General features: G+C 41.8%; 1 protein-coding gene across 6 annotated transcripts in view; it reads left to right on the forward strand.

Annotated features, from left to right (window-relative positions):
• The window catches only part of DIP2B (disco interacting protein 2 homolog B), a 226,977-nt gene that overhangs the window by 95,177 nt on the left and 113,115 nt on the right, over positions 1 to 18,685 (forward strand). For all 6 annotated transcript variants that reach the window (XM_023257044.2, XM_023257045.2, XM_045061779.1 and 3 more), the window contains exon 2: positions 12,895 to 12,966. In XM_023257044.2, the coding sequence (XP_023112812.1) occupies positions 12,895 to 12,966 (72 nt within the window). The remainder of the gene's footprint in view (positions 1 to 12,894; positions 12,967 to 18,685) is intronic.

The following is an 18,685-nucleotide window of genomic DNA, read 5'->3' on the forward strand; positions in this document are numbered from 1 at the left end:
TATTGCTGGTTGATTGGTTATTGATGAATAAATACTTGCTAGCCTGGATCCCATCATCCTTCCTTCCTTCCTTCCATCCTCCTTTCCTAGTAAACCCCAGCTCTAAATTATTCAAAGCAGCAGCAGCCTTCCCGCAGTGAAATTTTTCCCGCTAGGGAAAATCACAAAACTGGAAATTAGTGCCGCTAGAAGTTCTGTTCTTGTCTCCCTGGACCCTCAGCAGTGCCTGGCACACTCTCCATTTCTTTCATTAATTCCCTCTGCCATTAGAGTAGCAGGTGTCCTTGAGTGCTTATTACTCTGTGCCAGGAACCAAGAACTTTGCTTATGTTATCTTTTTAATCCTTATAACATCGAGTTAGGTTCTATTATCTTTGTTTTACAGTTGAGGTAATTGAAGCTTAGAGAGGTTAACTAGCTTTTTCAGACACGGCTGGCTAACAAGTAACTGGCAGAGCCCAGACTGTAGTCTGTATCAGCTTCAGAGCATGTTGCCTCCCTTTCGTCTGGTGGCAACTCAGTGTCTTTACTCTCCTCCAGCTCTCCATCCCTGTCAGCAAAGTACCTTAGAGAGGCAGCTTTCAGTGGTGGTTTCGGAGCTTGCACACTGGAGCCAGACTGTCTGGTTTGAAGCTAGATCTCCCAGTGTGTGTCCTCGTGCAGGTCACTTAATCTGCCTGTGCCTCACTCTGTTACCTGAAAACTGGGACAAATCTGGGACTAATAATAATACTACCGCATGGGATTGTTTTGAAGATTAAATGAGTCAATACTCACGTTAATGCTTTAGATGAATGGTACCTGGCATGAGATAAATACTAAATGAATTCAGAGGGGGAAATGGGTGAAAGCTTTTACTGTGGTTCCTCCCCAGAAAGAAATTTATAGATCATCAGACCAGAGCCCTGTTGCCTTCTGCCCTGTTCCCTGTAGTCCCCCAACAGCTGTACTTACTTATTCACCCTTATTTCCTTTCTTAGAGGAAGAGATACTAAAGTCTGACCATACTTCCAGTCTTTAATGCATCTTTTTTAAAAAATTTATTTATTTGAGAGAGAGAGTGCACGCGGGGGAGGGGCAGAGAGAAAGGGAAAGAATCCCAAGCAGGCTCAGGGCTGTCGGTGCGGAGCCGCACACAGGGCTCGAACTCACGAACCGTGAGGAGACCATGACCTGAGCTGAAATCAAGAGTCGGACATTTAACCAACTGAGCCTCCTAGGCACCCCCAGTCTTTCATACATCTTGACAAACACAGAAACTGATGATATTTGTTCAATACAACAGGATAAGAAGTCTGTTTGCCTACTTGAGGTGACTGCCCCAGGTTTCCAGCTCCTGTAAGCTCTGCCTGGCTGGCCCAGGGGCTGAGGATAAACATCTCCACGCCCGTAAAGCGCTCACAGTTGGAGGACACATACCACATTCCCAGCATACGTTCAGAAGCCCTGGAGCTAACTCATGAGGGAACCCAGGCCCCAGCTCTGGATCTTATTCCTTCTAATCTTTTCAGGAATTTTAGTCTTTATCAGATACCTTGTTCCTTTGCTCTATTTGATCACCTTCCTCCCCTGCTTAAAAGCCTTTGATGGCTTTCTCTCTCGTTTGTAGTAAAATCCCAAATTCTTGCAATGGTGTTGAGGGCCCTGCAGGATCTGGGCTCCCGCTGTCTCCAGAACCTCGTATCACCCCACTTGCTGCACTGCCCTGGCTTTCAGCTGTGCTCCTGCCCAGACCCACCCCATTCATCGTCGGGGGGGGGGGGGGGGGGGAGGGGTGGATATGCTTAGCATACCAGTGCAGGTCCACAGCCCTCCCGCCCCCAGCTCCTGTTTCATTTTCAAAATATTTAGACATAACTGGTTTTTTTAGGTCTCAGCTTAAATGTCACTTCCCCAGCTGCCCAGGCTAGGTCGGGTCCGGGATTGGAACCTGCCTGCAGTGGCATTGAGCAGTGTGCCTGCCACAGTCTCTTAATCGGGGGTCTCTCAGCCCCCCTGGACAACTTCTTTGTAGCCCTTATCCCACTTGTCACTAATTATATGATTGGTTTTGGATGTCTCTCTGTGCTCAAAGAGACCATGAACTTCATTACCATGGCTAAATTTGGGGACCATGTCTGTTCTCTTCTGTCTCCTACCCCTGAAGTAGTGCTTTGCAGGTAGGAAGCCCTTAGTATTTGTTGGTCGAGTCAAAGACTCACTCTCCTTGACTTTGTAGCCTCTCGTAGACTTCCCCATATCTCATTCACTTTATAACAGAACATGCTGAAAGAAAAAAATCTGTTACTCTCACTTCACCTCTTATCCATTCTTCAGTACTATGCAATATTCTGTCTTCTTTCACTGTTCTGTTAAAGCTATTCTTGTCTGGACCACTGTTGATCTTGCTGTCAAATGCAGCAGGTATTTTTCTATCCTTATTTTTACATCTGTGACAGTTCATTATTTTCTCCTTCTCTCTTTCCGTCTCCCTCCTCTCTCTCTCCATTCCCTCCTGGTCTCCCTGCTGTGCCCCAGTATCATCTCGTTTTCCTCTGCTCATTCTTCAAATGTTAGTTTTCTCCCAGATTCCTTTTCTGGCTGCCTTCTCCTCTCACACTGCATTCCTTCTGATGATATCATTCACACTCAGGCCCTCACTTACCACCTCCTACGCTGATGCTGAAAATCTATATATCTATCCTGGAGCTCATCTATCATATGGCTACTGGATATCTTTCTTCGGTTTTGACTTGCCACACATGCCAGGCAAGTGGCATTCATCACACATTAGCAGCCTTAGATTTAATGCTCACTGGATCCTCCTTCCTACACGTGAGGAAAGCGAGGCCCAGAGAAGTATAGTGGCTTGCCCAGGACCCAAAGAGCTGGTTTGGAGCAAATAGGGAAGAGAACATATCTCCTGACGCCTGGAATCTGAGATCCTAAATCTGTGCCAAACGCATACAGATAATCTGTTTTCTGCCTCACTGGGAAAGCCCTTTCCGCTGACCCCACACGAGCTGCTTATTTTGTGATCTGCGTACTAGCAGCGGTTCCGTACTTCTGTTTTTCCCTGTGTATCTTTGGTTTCCAGTATGAATCGGCTACCAACAAAATTCTTCATCTTTTTTTAAAATTTTCGCTTTATTTCTGCATTTGCAAGATGACATACTTAGGTTTTGAGCGGGTGTTATTTTTTTCTATACCGTTGGTAAGGAATGCTTGGCGCATGACCTATTTACTTCAGTTTCAGTGATTGGTGTCGATGTTATTGCTTATGCCGTTTTTAAAAATGATGCTGGGGGAGACCGGTAGAAAGGTAGAGCAACTGAATATACCTAGCTGTTCTCAAAAGAAACAGTTATCTGGTTTTTCTGAGGAAAAATAAAGATAAAAGGAAGGTAAAGAAATGATAAAGAAAATCACTCCCCCTCACTTTTTCTAGGATTTTTGTCCTAGGCATTTGCAGTTTTAGCCCTAAATCATCACAGCACCCATAGTTAGATGCTTATAATCCTGTTTTGTGCACAGTGGCACTATTTTATTTACACAAATTTACATATATTCGTTTAAACTAATCTCTACTCATTTCTGGTTTAGATATTTGTACTTCCTCTTTGATGTCAGCTTTCCTTCTTTCAGACTGTTAGCACCCAAAGTAACTAATTTTGTTGGCTCTTATTGCTAAAGATCTAGTACCCTGATGTGTCTTTAGAGGGACTCTTAATTCACTCTCTCCTCCGTTGTTGTTGTTGTTGTTGTTGTTGTTGTTGCTGTTGTTGTTAAAGGGAACTTACTAAACCAGAATTTTCTAGATAACCCTTTTAAGGATAAAGCCATTGTTGGGACTTAAGGGTGGGGCTAGGGCTGGAGTGGTGTCAGCTAAAACTAGTTGAATGTGTGCTTATGTGCCAGGGACTTTTGCGTTTATTCTCATTTAAGACTCATCATAAGCACTAAAGCTAGGAGTTATTCCAGTTTTACCTATTATGAAACTGAGGCCGACTTGTTCAGTAACTTGTCATGGAGCCAGGAAATTGGAAGACTCAGGGTCCAAACCCAGACCCGCCTCATGCTAGAACCCATGCTTTTTCTACCTACTGAACCATCTCAGGGATTCCTCCTGCTCTGTTTAGACATTCAGGGCATTTGTATAGCAAATTTCTTATTTGCAGACATAGTTTTTCTAATGGACAAATGAACATACCTTTTGCATTAGATGGATTAATTGAGGCAGCTGCCTGCTGATGTAGTCAGGCTTAGAGTTCAGTTTCTCAGTGTGTTTCAAGTGCTTTACTCTGTTGCTTTTTATTTGTTTGAACTTGCTTGATGCCGTAGGTGAAATACCATCTGTAAGAAGTCATGTATATTTGACCTAGAAAACAGAACTGTGCAGCCAAAACAATTCTATGATTTGCGTTTTGGAAGAAAGCAATCTGGGCTTATTCTCAAGTTCTTGACATGGAAAATGTCTAGTTATTGTCCTAAATGAGGTGAGAGGACGTCTACTGAGAGTGGAAATTTGAATGTCCTGAAGTTAATTTCCTTGAAAATCTTTTGTAAGATTAGCAAGTTTGAGTTAAAAGAAGATAAAACTATAGCTTTTGTAGGCTGCCAGTGGAAGACTTTTAGAACCACTGATTTTTTTTTTTCCAAAAGAAAAATTAGATTAAAATAAAAATTCTCATCTTCTTTCAACAGATTGAAGTATTTTAACAGATTTCTTTCTGGCTAAACTGGGTATATTGTAGCTTTCACCCTTCTCTCAACATAAGATTAATTCTACATATGTGTAGAAAGAAACTACAAGGAGTTTTTAAAAAATAATTCAAGGTTTTTAATTCTTTAGAATCCTGTTGGCCACTTTCAATTCAGATATAGCAAGAAAACTGGGGAAAGACAAAGGCCAAAAAACCCCATGGCTGGTTTAAGGGGTGAGGCCATTGTTCTGTGTGGCCATGAACCTCTCCCACTCCTCCTGCCACTGCAGTGGTTAGGACTCTGTGTACATAAAAACAGTGCTTTTGGGGGAAAAAATGTATATTTGTTGTGAGCCTTTATATATTACCTCTGGAAGCGGAGTGGGGGGGGGGGATATTTGGAGGATGGGTGACAGGTATATGTAATTCACTGAATAGAATTGTTTTAAGGCGAACATGATAAAAATTAATAAAAATTGTTCTTTGTCTTGTAGCCATCGTCTCCTGGATAGCATCCAAACCCTCTGCCTTTTAAAATTTTGCTAAGATCTGCCTCCATCACATTCTCAGCTATATTTCTGGCTCTTTTCTATGTGTCTACTTCCATTCCTTATGTATAAATGGCTATAGCCCCGTCCTAGTCCCCATCTCCAGCCATAGCCAATATGTACCACCTTCCTGGCCTTAAGATTTACATGTAGAGAATAGAATAGGTTATTAGCTACAGCTGTAGATTAGAAGGTGATGACTCTCGAAGTTTTTCTTCTTAGTCTTTCATTTCTTTCCCTCCTAATTACTCCTAAACAACAAAAAAAGGCCACATTTTCTGTTAGCTGAATACTTAGTAATGATGTATAATGACTTTTTGCTGATTGTTTTTTAACTGCAGTTGGACAGGGTTTCCACAGTTGGCTGTCTCATTTAAAAGATAATTAAAAGACACAATTCATGCAGGGTTCTGCTTGGGGGGTGGGAGATGGGGGATGGGGGTGGATTTTTAATGCTTTCTGGTAAGTCATCTATATTTTGGAGTGAGTCAGAAAAATTGTTTATCTCATGTTATTCATTTTATGAACAATAGATTAGTTTTATACTTTTATTGCATCTGATTTGGGGGCCACCTACGAGTAAACAATGGACAAAGAACAATAAGAAAAGGCCAGAGACCCAGATGCTTGTCTAGCTCTGTATCTTTAAGCCAGACATTTACCTTTTCACCTCTGTTTCTTGTTCTGTAGTAAAGATGTCTTTTCTGTTTATTGAAGGGGAGTTTTAGGCAGCTCAGACGAATTGCTGTCAGAATATTATGAAAAGTTAGAATGCTGGTTGTATTATATAGTGGCATTTAGTTAAGAAAGAAGTAAATTGATGCCCCGTGAGAGAAATGTCAGCCCATTTCAACCAGGTGTCTGAAGAGTCCCTGTGGAGGCCCGGACGGTGGAATCCCCCGAGGCAGCAGGGCCTGGAGGAGCCACTGTAGGACCAATGTCTGTTCCTCAGAGATTGCGTTCACAGCTTTTCTGTCCTTCTGTTGTTCCAGGTATGGTACTGTCTTCCGCAGCTGTGGGTTTGAGAACAGTCCTGACAGTCCTCCTTCAGGACCCAGCCTAAGAGCCTGTGAAGTCTTCCCAGTCTTTCCGAGGCTAAAGTTGGAGCTTCTCTCTGAAAAATGATGATAGGGTAGTATTTAAGAGGAGGGGCCCTGGAGGCAGGACTGCCTGGGTTCAGATCCTGATTACAGCGCCTACTGGGTATGACTGTGACAAGTAGCTGAAACTTTTTGTGGCTCGGTAACCTCACCTATTATGTGGGACTGATAAAAATATCACTTTATAAGGGATGTTGCGAGGCTCTCGGGACAGAGAGCCTACATAGTAGGCCCTCGATGAGTATTGTTGTTATTTACTTATTCTTAGAGTGTTGTTATTGTTCTTTATCACCATTCTTTTCTGTTTCCATAGAATCTTTTACGTGATCTTTAGCGTAGCGCTTGCCACTTTTATTGTAATTATTTGTTTAAATTGGGAACTTTTTTTTAAAGTTCATATATTTTTGAGACACAGAGAGCAACAGAAAGAGAGGGAGAGAGAGAGAATCCCAAGCAGGCTCCACGCTGTCAGTGCAGAGCCAGACATGGGGCTCAGTCTCACAAACTGTGTGATCATGGCCTGAGGTGAACAAACTCAAGAATCGGAGGCTCAACTGCCTGAGCCACCCAGGCGTCCCATTAGACCGGAACTTCTTAAAGACATAGATACTCTTTCTTTCCTCTTTGTTTGACACTCTGGATATCATCCATTCGGTGCTCAAAAAAGTTTTTGTGACCTCCCAAAGTCCCCCAAGCCACTGCCACCTCTGACTGAATCGGTATGAGTTTAAGGCAGGGCTGTGGTGGCACCTACCTTTTTATTTCCGTTGGAGCAGAAAGAGTTTATGGCTGAAACTGTAACCCTTGCTCTCTGTCCATCAAGATTCTACATACATACCATTTGGTGACCCTCCAGAAGTTCCCAAACCCCGTGTTTGTTTTGCTCAGGGTGCGTACAATGTCATCTCTGAAAATTACCGAGCATTGTTCTGCTTCTCTCTGGCAGGTTAAATCGTGCAGGAACCATCAAACAGGGCCATATCCATACAGAGCAGTCAGCCGCAGGGCAAACCACTAGGTGGCTGCATCATTAGGAGTTTATGTCATATTTCTGATATTAGAATGAAAGGCCACACCCCACCCAGAATGTCACCTGCTCTGTTAAAGCTTTCCTTTCCCTACCCGGGCAGAGATCATGATGCTTCCTCTGGGTTCCATACTGTGTCTGGTGTGCATCTCTCCCACAGCACTCAATTATGGACTCTTAGCACTGTTGCTTGCCTTCCTCTTCTCTCTTTGCAACATAGCTGCTGGCCCCGATCCCCACCTGGCCAGTAGTAGGCTTCAGTAGGCTTTTGGTAAAAGTTTGTTATATAGCCCAGACCCCATACCAGGTAGTCTGAATCACCATAAAAACTGCAAGACAGAGATTACTGTTAACCATTTTACACACATGGACACCGAGATTTATCAAGGGGTCAAGTAAAACCCATCTAGAGCCAAAAAACCAGGACATGGTAAGGCCGTGCTCCAGATGTAGTTCTGTCTGACACTAACTCTGAAGTGCTAACCACAGCACCAAACCACCTCACCGGTGCAAATATACATTCAAACGGCTTGACCCGTTTGTAGGACTCCTCCTCCTCTCACTGCTGACCTTCAAGAGGCTTGTGTGGCTAGTGGCTCTCACACACCTCTTGCCAGCCCCCTCCTCACTCTGCTTAAAGATGATTCCTGGGCTGCCTGTGCCAAGCTGCTTTCGTTGATCCCAGCTAGGCGAGGAGAGAAATTGGGAATGTATTTCCCTTAGTTTCTGCCTCACATATGTATCTTTCCATTTGTCTGGTGTCAGCTATTCAATATCGTAGCCGTGACCGTGCCAGAGCAACTGGGCAGTCCTGAGTCATGTGGGTCCCTGCATCTTCTTACAGGCTGCGTGCCTCCACGCCTGCCGGGGGGCTGTGAATCCCTGCGAGTGGCTGCTCTTCTGTGTGCCTATGTGGGTGGAGAAATAACATTACCCTGGTGGCAAGGGAAAGCTAATCCTCTCTTTATTTGCTTAGCTCTCAAAAAACTTGAACGACAGGTTTAACTTAGATCTGTGCCGTTTTAATGCAAATTTTATACAGGTATAGTTACGGCACTCCTTTTTGTTTTATATGCCAGATGGCAGAAAATCTGTCCTGAGTAAGAATGCCTATGGTGTGACTGAGTGTCTTCGAGCTCCCGAGGTTCCTGCTCTCCCCTGAGGTTCTGTTACCACCAAGACAACATTCTTCCTCTCTTCTCCTGTCCCCTCCTCACATTAAGTCAGCAGAACCGCCCAGCACGCTCTAGACGTGATTCTTCAGTGCAGTGATTTCCAGACCTGCTTGATTTTTTAAAGACTCATCGGAAGGCACTGGTTAGAATTGCAAGTATCTGTGTCTTAATCGAGACTTAGTGAGTCGGAATCTTCATGGGAGGAGCCCAGGAATTTGTATTTTTACAAGTCCTTCAGGTGATTCTCAAAAACTGGGTGTTTGGAAGATGTTGCTTTGGCGCAGCAAACACTGGTTAACTACTGGTGGTGAGAATGGCAGGCTGAAGGTGGGCAGTGACAGAAATGTAGACTAACAGACTCAGTTGTGTGTGCTAACTGAATTCCTTCAGTCGGGTCTTGCCCTCCTCTGGCTAAGGGATCCATCAGTATCTGGTGGAGTTCCTTCAGTTTTTCGTGCCCAGTGATTTTATGTATTCCTCTCTTCAGGCAGGCCGAGGGCTGCTTTTCTGGTCACCTTTGAAGTCTAGCTGCCAAGTTTCACAAAACTTGGTTCACTAGATTTCCCTCCCTGGGCCTTTCAGCTCCTGCTAACGTAAAGACTGCTGTTTCTCCCATTTCCAGTTTTCCACCCAAGTGCACACGTCTCTTTGATTTGTTATTCTCTCACTGCCTCCACCTTACTAATTCATTCAGTCATTCATTCAGCAAGTGTCTGTTGTGCCAGGCTGTGGGCGGGCTACAGAGATGAACACGACACAATCCCTGCCCTCAAGTGCACAGTCTAGTAGGAACACAGATGTGTAAACAATTAAAATGCCAGCGATGTGCTAAGTGCTATCAGTGAAGTGTGTGCAGAGTTGAAGGGGCACCAGGAAGAAGTGACTTAGAAGTTTGCAGCAGGTGTCACAGAGGAGGTGGCTTTTGAGCAGGGTCTTGTGGTCATAGAAAAGGGGGAGGGCATTTTAAAGGCTCATCACCACAGTCCTCACATTCTCATCGCAGTTCATCTTCTGGGTCTCCTTAATGTCTTTGCTCATTTCTGGATCTAATGGAGCTGGTTGTCATGACTGAATTAGACTCCCATTGATTGACTTTTTTCAAAACTCAAGATGGTTAGTCGTTGATGAATGTCCAAGATCCCAAGTCTACTAGTCCTTCCCACAATCAGTTACTGGGAGTGAATGATTGAGACTCTAAACCCTGAAGAAAGCTTATAAAGGCCTTTTACTTTATCAGATGTGTTCTGAGCCAGCAGAAGTGGTCTTTGTGCCCTTCAGGGAGTGGGATGTGTATGTACAGTGGAGGTAGGGAAGCTTGTGAGGGGGAAATGGGGCAGGAGAATGCTCCATTGTTTCTTTTGCAATAAAAGACTTGATTTCCTCTTTTTCCTTGGTAGGCTCCCACATCTCTGTTAGTTGTGTGTATTGTTGGAGATTACCTAAACCCTTGACTTTGCTAATTGACAAGGTTTGGTTTTTATTTCCAAAAAATGCACTATGGGTTTCCCTTATTGCCCTAGAAGACCAGAGATGAAGGGCCATTGTGATTAAACTTGTATAGTCTAATAAGTATTTGTGATTGTACTTTTGAATATTTATTGTTTCTTGAAATAGTGGATGTTCATTATAGAAAAGTAAGAAAATACAGATAAGCAAAAAGGACAAGAAGCTAAAATCAGTCATAACTTTGCAAGCTGTGGCTAACCACTGTTAATATTTTGGTGCATAAAACTCCAGACTTTCTTTATGTATACATTTGTATGTGTAAAAATATTATTATTCAAAAAATTGAATATACTGTGTTAACTGTTTACTATCTTGCTTTTTCCCTGTTATGTATATATATGTGTGTGTGTATATATATATATACACACACACACACACACACACATATATACACATATATATACACACACACACACACTGTGACCATCTTATTGTGTTTACAAATATGTATTTATAGAACCATTCGTTCTTAATGAAAAAAATATTTTTGAGATTATGCAAATCATTCGGTCTTGTTTTTTTTAAATCAAACTTTGTTAAAGTATGTAAAACCAGTGAAACCCCTCATATTCCCGTTCCCCAAAGGGTAAACATTTATTTAATGTATGTATAGCCTTCCAGACTATTTTCTATATATATGCAAACATACCTATTGCTATTTCGTACAAAATTAGATCCTATTGTACTCACTGTTCTGCAACTTGCATTTTTACCCTTTCTGTATTTTAGATGTCTTCCTGTGCCAGTGCATTTGGAATACCGGCCTAGTATTATGTAGATCAGGGTTTCTTATCCTTAACACTATTGACATTTTGGACTGGCTAATTCTTCATTGTGGGACTGTCCTGTGCGTTGCAGGACACTTGGCAGCATCCCTGGCCTCTATCCCTTAAATGCCAGTAGCATCCCTTCCCTCTGGTTGTGACAAAAATATCTCTAGACATTGTCAGTTCTCCCCTGGGGAACAAAATCATTCCCAGTTGAAAGCCACTGGTATAGATGGTCTATGATGTACACATCCAGATTCATTCCAGTGTTTATAAAGAATGAGTCAGGCAATATTCTTATTTGATTTTGTCACCTGTGTGCATATTGTCATTGTATAAATTCTAAAAAGGCAGGTGCTGAATCAAAATTTTAATAGAAATTGCCACATTACTCCGAAAAGATGGTAATAGTTTATTTTTCAGCTATATCCTGATCGTTCCAAAACTGTCTCCTCTTTCCTGAGTTCTAGATCCACATATCCAGTTGCTGGTTGGATATGTCCTTTTGTGTGTTTCATGGGCCTCTCCTAAGCTCAACTCCGGTTTTCTTTAGCCCGCCAAACTTGCATTTCTTGCTGTATTTCTCTGTCATGGAATAGCACTACCATCTGCCAGAAACCTTCCCACCCATATCATCAAGTCCAGTCTTTCTCCCTAATATCTCTCTTAATTTATTCACTTCTTTTCATCCCTTATACCACTGTCTTTAAGCTACTCCTAACTTGCCCAGATCACTGTAGAAAGTAGCAGAAGGGTAACAGGTAGTCTCTCTGGCTTCTGCCCTTGATCTCACTCTCCTCAGGAAGAGTGAACTAACTTGCTGCACCGTGTAGCCTGTGTCACTCCCCTGCTTACGCCCCTCAGTGAGCCCTGCTACCTCCCCACCATCGACTCCATCAGTCCTGTGCTGAGGTGAAAGGCAAATGACATTCACCACTCGTGGTTTCGAATCTGTGTCCATCAATGTTGTAAATGTTAATGTGCAACTTACTTTTTATGCTAAATTTTCACTTTAAACTTTTTTTGCAATTAAAATATTCTTTAAAAAAAAATTTTTTTTTAAGAGAGAGTGCACAGGTTCATGGATGGGGGAGAGGGAGAGAGAGAATCCCAAGCAGGTTCCACACAGAGCCCAGCGCAGGTCTCACGACCAACCGTGAGATCATGACCTGAGCCAAAATCAAAAGTCAGACGCTTAACCGACTGAGCCACCCAGGCGCCCCTGAAAGTTCTTTTTTAGAAAACAATGCTCTACCGTGTCACCTCACAACATATATTTATTCCCCCAGCTTTGAATTACTCATTCTCCCTTGATTAACTTTTGTTCTCCTGTGTTTCCTGTTCCTTTTAACCCTGCTCTCTACCCATTCATCTGCTACTCTTTCTTTAATACCTAGCATATTTCTTGGCACTTGAACCACACATTTTTTCCTCTATTAATCAGTTTATCCTTACTGCATTTGTTGCATGTGTAATTTTTGTGTGCTTCAAGTATACTTTTTAATTCAACCTTGTGAAAAGGACATAACATGTACATAAATAATACAAACCAGTGAATCAAGGGGAGGGGATATGAGAATTCCAGCCCTGGTTCAAGCATGGCTACTAAGATGCAGAGAGGCCTTTCAGGTATCCCACCCCAGTGTCTGAACCTTGACTCCTCCCCTGAACTAGACTCTTGATTTTGCGTGGTTCCATAGAGTACCTCCCATGCCAGTGGCATTCATGTGGTCAGACTGAAACTTGGGAGAGATCATTTGTCTGCCAGCCTTGCAGCATTCCATTTTGGTCTATCTTAAATACCAAGGAAACGAGGGGTGCCTAGGAACTCGGGAATCTCTGACATGGTATGCAGCATATTGCTATGCTGGCTTGGTGTGGAGACAAGCCCTACAATTTTCCACAAGGAGTCGGCTCCAAGACTGTGGGAAATCACACATAGCAAAATCCTTGGCAAAGAACTATCCATTTTTTTTTCCTACTCTCTATGTGGTAATTCTATAACACTCTGTAATTAATTTTATTTTTACAGTGAACAACCGCAGAGTAAGAATAATGCATAACCTATTTCTGTTTCTTGCTATTTTAGGGGACATCACACAGAAGGGATACGAAAAGAAAAGGTCAAAACTCCTGTCTCCCTACATCCCACAGACACAAGGTAGGCAATGAGAAGTGGTTTAAATCTCTTCAGTATTTTTACACCAAAGAATGCTATCTTACAGGAGATCTGTCTTTTGTTGGTTCCTGTTTTTTCCCTCCCTTCCTTACCAGGGGAGAGAAAAAAAAAAAAAAAAAAAAAACGGAAGGAAAGAAAGGAGGAAATGAATCTTAATTGAGCATCTGCTGTGTGCGAGGCACTTTTAAAATACCTAAGTCATCAAATCACTTACACAGAGCTTGGGTGATAGTGTGTATGTGCACAGCTGACATGATTCAATGGTAGAAAATTCCAGGTCATGGAAAAGCTGCATCTTATTTATGCCGGAGCACAAACTGTGGTGGAGAGGAGCAAGGGCAGCAAAGATAAGAAGGATGAACAGACAGATTGAGTACTGCAGGGCAACTCAAGGATTAGTACCTGAGGATTTGGGGGTAAGAACCCTAATAAACTTGTCTATTAATTCACTTATTCCTTCTGCAAAGACACTGGTGGGTTCTTTCTATGTCAAACAGTCCTGAGTCATTGTGTGCTTAATTCCAAAGGGCTTGCTGTAACCTTTGCCTGTAGGCAAGGCTGTCTGTCTCTAAGTCATCATATTTTTTTTTCAAGTTACTCAGATTTGAGGATTTCCTTTGATATCCTGTTTCTACTTTAATCACTTTTACTATGAGGAATTTTTTCTTTATTTCTAATTCCTCCCCTGTAGTCAAAGTCCTATTTCCTCAAGCCTGCTCTTTGTGGAGCTAATTGCTTTTCTTTCTGGGTTGTAAATACCTTGTGGACTTTGTATTCCCCATAGTTCTAATAGTAAGCCTTGCACAGGGTATATGGTCTGTAAGTACTGAATGATTAATAGAACAAGAAAATGAATAATGGTGATGTTCCAATATATTTCACTCTTGTTTTATTTCCTGTATTATTCTTGGAAATTTCCCCCTACAAAAACTAGTAGGTCAGTGCAGTGACAGCAATATCTTAATGAACAGACAGATGTCAAAAGGAATTGAGAGAGAAGAGGTAGAAGTGGGTCCAGTGACAACTAATGAAAAGCCAGCTTTTGCTGAGCAGGGCATGACAGAGCCTGCTTAGATGTGGATCTGGCTCATGCCCCTGTAGGGCCAGAGATTTACGTTAGTCACTTTGTGAAAAAGCAGTCGGATCCTGAGAAGGTAAGTCAATAAGAAATAGGATCGATATAAAAAAGGACTATGATCTGTCTGTTATCTGTAGTCAGGCTACATAGAAACCAGATTATGTTCAAAAACCAGTTTATCGGTTTATTATGAGAAACCACTGAGACATACTCAAGCCTGTGTGGTCAGCACATTCTTGCACCTTGGGTAGGCCTACATGGGGAACCAGATCACAAATAGAAGGTGGTTCAGTGAGTACGAATCAGACATTTAATTGCAGTAGGCCAAGAGAATGGAACATAGCCATTTCACAGTAGGAAGGGTCTTGCAGATGATCTCGTGCGGAAGATAGAAGCCATTTGATGATAGCTCCTTCGGCTTCCTGCTCTCAGACTTCAGACTTGCCACATCTGTGCCCATCATGTTTACCTCCTTCCTTCTGGTTAGAAAGGTAATCTCTTCCTCTTATCTAGGGCCAGGACTTCCGCCTGTGCCTTGGATCCCCTCCCTCTTCCTTTCTCAGAGACCTTATATTATCATCCCCTGACACCAAGGACAAGGCAGTAGGAGTGGGCTGCCCCTGGTATGGGCAATAAGGTGTGCAGTATCTGTAAAAACTTAGAAAGCAGTAGTAAAGCCAACAAAAAGTTGGTCTACTTTTTATTATCACCCTGTCCAGCAGTTCTAAAGTCTGTAAGTATAAGATGCTCCTGCTGCCCCGCCCCCTTGGTGTGCCCTAGTCATGGCCTCCAGTTCCCGGCTTGCTTGTAAACTCGCTCTCTCCCTCTCAGCCAGATTCTTCCCTCCGCAGTCCATCATGCTTGCTACTGTTCTGCTAAAAAAAAAAAAAAATCCTCCCTTGTCAGCCTCTTCCATTTACTCCCTCTCTGCTTCCCCTTTGTGATCAAACTGCTCCGAGCTGTCTGTACTTACTGTCTCAATTTTCTCAACTCTTCAGTTCTCAGCCTGTTCTAGTCCCTGCTAGAACTAGTTCAAGTGACATCACAGAGGAAGTTACCACTCTACCTCTCAAAACACTCCTTTTGAAACTCCTCTTCATTTTCTTACTCTCCTCTTGCTGGTGCTCCTAGTCATCCTTGACGGCTCGTCCTCCTCTGTTAAATGTTGGAATTTTCAAGGGAAGGGCCCAAGCCTTCTTGATGTCTCACTCGATGTCCGTGGCTCTTAGACTACAGTCTGCATCACAGTCGCTGGAGGGCTTGTCAGTACACAGATTGGAGGACCCCACTTTCAGGGTTTCTGATTCAGTAAGTCCAGGATGGGGCCCACGAATTTGCGTTTCTGTTGAATTCCCAGGTGGTGTTGAGGTTGCTGGTCCAGATACCACACTTTGAGAACCAGCCCTCTATCTCCCTCGAGTATTTCAGCCATACCTGTGGCTTTAATTACCATTTAAATACAAGTAACTCCAAAATATGTATCTTAAACTCATATCTCTCCTAAGCTTCTGACCCATAGATCCAACTACATACTCAACGTCTCCATTTATATAGCTTAAAGGAACCTCCATTTCAACATATTCGTCAAATCGATGACGTACACACACCATCCCTACCACCACAACCAACCCTTTCATACGTGTACACACACACACACACACACACACACACACACACACACACACAGCAAAAAATAAAAACAAGAATCCAACCACAGTGACATCCAACCTGCTCTTAGGCTTCTCTTCTTGTTTTCTTCTTCTGAGTAAAACAGACTCACATCTGAAAGCCCAACAAGTTAGAGACTTAGAAATCCTCCTCAGCATCTCCTTAATTCCTCATCTCTTGTCTGTCACCAAGTTCTATCACTTTTCTGTTTCTTCATTTTTGGCAAGTTTAATTTTTTTCTAGGAAATCATCTATTTTGTTTATATTTTCAAATTTACTAAGTTGTCCACAATGTTCTCTTTATTTTTAAAGCCTCTGTTTGTTTACATTATTTACTTGGATCTCTTTTTTCTTTTGATGAGTCTTCCCAGGGGTGCCCGGGTGGCTCAGTCAGTTAAGCGTCTGACTTGGGCTCAGGTCACAATCTTGCGGTTCTTGAGTTTGAGCCCTGTGTCGGGCTCTGTGCTGACAGCTCAGAGCCTAGAGCCCGCTTCAGATTCTGTGTCTCCCTCTCTCTCTGCCCTTCTCCTGTTCATGCTCTGTCTCTGTCTCTGTCTCTCAAAAATAAATAAACGTTAAAAAATATTTTAAAAAAAAGTTTGTCTTTGCAAAGAATAAGCTTTTGGTTTTGTTGAAACTTTTTAAGTATGTCTTTATTTTCTGGTTTATTATTTTTGGCTTCCTCTTTTTTTTTTTTTTTTTTCCGGTGCTAAAAGGTGGTTTTATTAAAGCATGGGGACAGAACCCGTGGGCAGAAAGAGCTGTCTATTATTTTAGGCTTCCATATGTATTTCCTTCCTTGTACTTTTCGTTTACTCTTTTGTACTCTTTCTGCATTTCCTGAGTTGGATGCGTGAGATTTTTCTGCCTTGTTTCCTAAGTTAAGTGTTTCGTAATTTCACTGTGGTCACAAAACATGCTTATACAAAATCAAATCTTCGTTATTTGTTACGACCTGGCTAGTATTTAGCAAATCTCTGTAACTCTTCTATTTGTGTTTTATTTGTTAAATGGATGGTTCTGGCCCATTAATTCAAAGAATTAATTGCATTTTTCAGATCTTTTCTATTCTTAGTAACTTTCTGACAGTTTGATCTATCATTTCTAATAGAACTATATTGAAACATCTGTACCATGACTGTGTGTTTGTCAATTTTCCTTGTAGTTCTGTCAAGTTTTGCTTTATATGTTTTAAAGCAACAGTACTAAGAACAAGACAAGGATGTCCACTCTCACCACTTTTATTCAACATATTACTGGATCTCCCAGCCACAGCAATTAGGCAACATAAAGAAGTAAAAGGAATCCAGATTGGTAAGGAAGAAATAAAACTCTCACTACCTACAGATGGCAGGAGACTCTCTGTAGAAACCCTGAAGACTCCACCAAAAAATTACTAGGACTGATAAATGAGTTCAGTAAACTCACAAGATACAAGATCAATGTGTAGAAATCTGTTGCATTTTATACACTAATAATGAAGCGACAGAAAGTGAAATTAAGAAAACAGTCCCATTTACAATTGTACCAAAACCAATAAAATATCTAGGAGTAAACTTAACCAAAGAGATAAAAGACCTGTACTCTGAAAACTGTAAAACACTGAGGAAAGAAATTCAGGATGACAAAGAAATGAAAAGAGCATGGAATCATGCTCATGGGTTGGAAGAATTCATATATTTATTTTATTTTTTTTTTAATTTTTTTTTTTTAACGTTTATTCATTTTTGAGACAGAGAGAGACAGAGCATGAATGGGGGAGGGGCAGAGAGAGAGGGAGACACAGAATCGGAAGCAGGCTCCAGGCTCCGAACCATCAGCCCAGAGCCGGAAGCGGGGCTCCAACTCACGGACCGCGAGATCGTGACCTGAGCCGAAGTCGGATGCTTAACTAACTGAGCCACCCAGGCGCCCCTATCTTTTTTATTTTTATATATTTTTTAATTTGTTTAACTTTATTTATTTTGAGAGACGGAAAGAGAATTCAAGTGGGGGAGGGGCAGAGAGGGAATCCTGAGCAGGCTTCGTGCCATCAGTGCAGAGCCCAGCGCAGGGCTCAAAACCACAAAACCATGAGATCAGGACCTGAACTGAAATCAAGAGTCAGACGCTCAACTCACTGAGCCACCCAGGTGCCCCAGAATTAATATTTTTTAAATATTTTTTAAATGGCTTAAAAAGCAATCCCTATCAAAAATGCCAACAGCAGTTTTCACACAACTAGAACAAACAATCCTAAAATTTGTATGGAACCATAAAAAACTTCGACTAGCCAAAGCAATCTTGAGAAAGAAAAAACTGTGGAGGTATCACAATTCAGATTTCATGTTATATTATGAAGCAGTAGTAATTAAAACAGTATGGTACTGGCATAAAAATAGATACATAGATCAGTGGAATAGAACAAAAAAAACAGAAATAAACCCACAATTATATGGGAAATTAATCTTCAATGAATGAGAACTGAATATACAATGGGAAAAGATAGTCTCTTCAACAAATGGTGTTGAGAAAACTGGACAGCAACATGCAAAAGAATGAAATTGGACCGCCTTATACAAAAATAAACTCAATATGGATTAAAGGCCTAAATTTGAGACCTGAAACCATAAAAATCATTGAAGAGAGCACAGGCAGTAATCTCTCTGACGTCAGCTTATAGCAACATTTTTCTAGATATGTCTCCTGCAGCAAGGGAAATAAAAGCAAAAATAAACTATTAAGACTACATCAAAATAAAAAGTTTCTTCATGGTGAAGGAAATAATCAACAAAACTAAAAGGTTACGTACTGAATGGGAGAAGATACTTGAAAATGACATATCTGATAAAGGGTTAGTCTTCAAAATGTATAAAGAACTGATACAAGTCAATACCCAAAAACCAAATAATCCAATTAAAAATGGGGAGAAGAGGGGTGCTTGGGTGGCTCAGTTGGTTAAGTGTCTGACTTTGG

Source organism: Felis catus, chromosome B4, assembly GCF_018350175.1.
Source record: "Felis catus isolate Fca126 chromosome B4, F.catus_Fca126_mat1.0, whole genome shotgun sequence".
NCBI classification, from domain to species: domain Eukaryota; kingdom Metazoa; phylum Chordata; class Mammalia; order Carnivora; family Felidae; genus Felis; species Felis catus.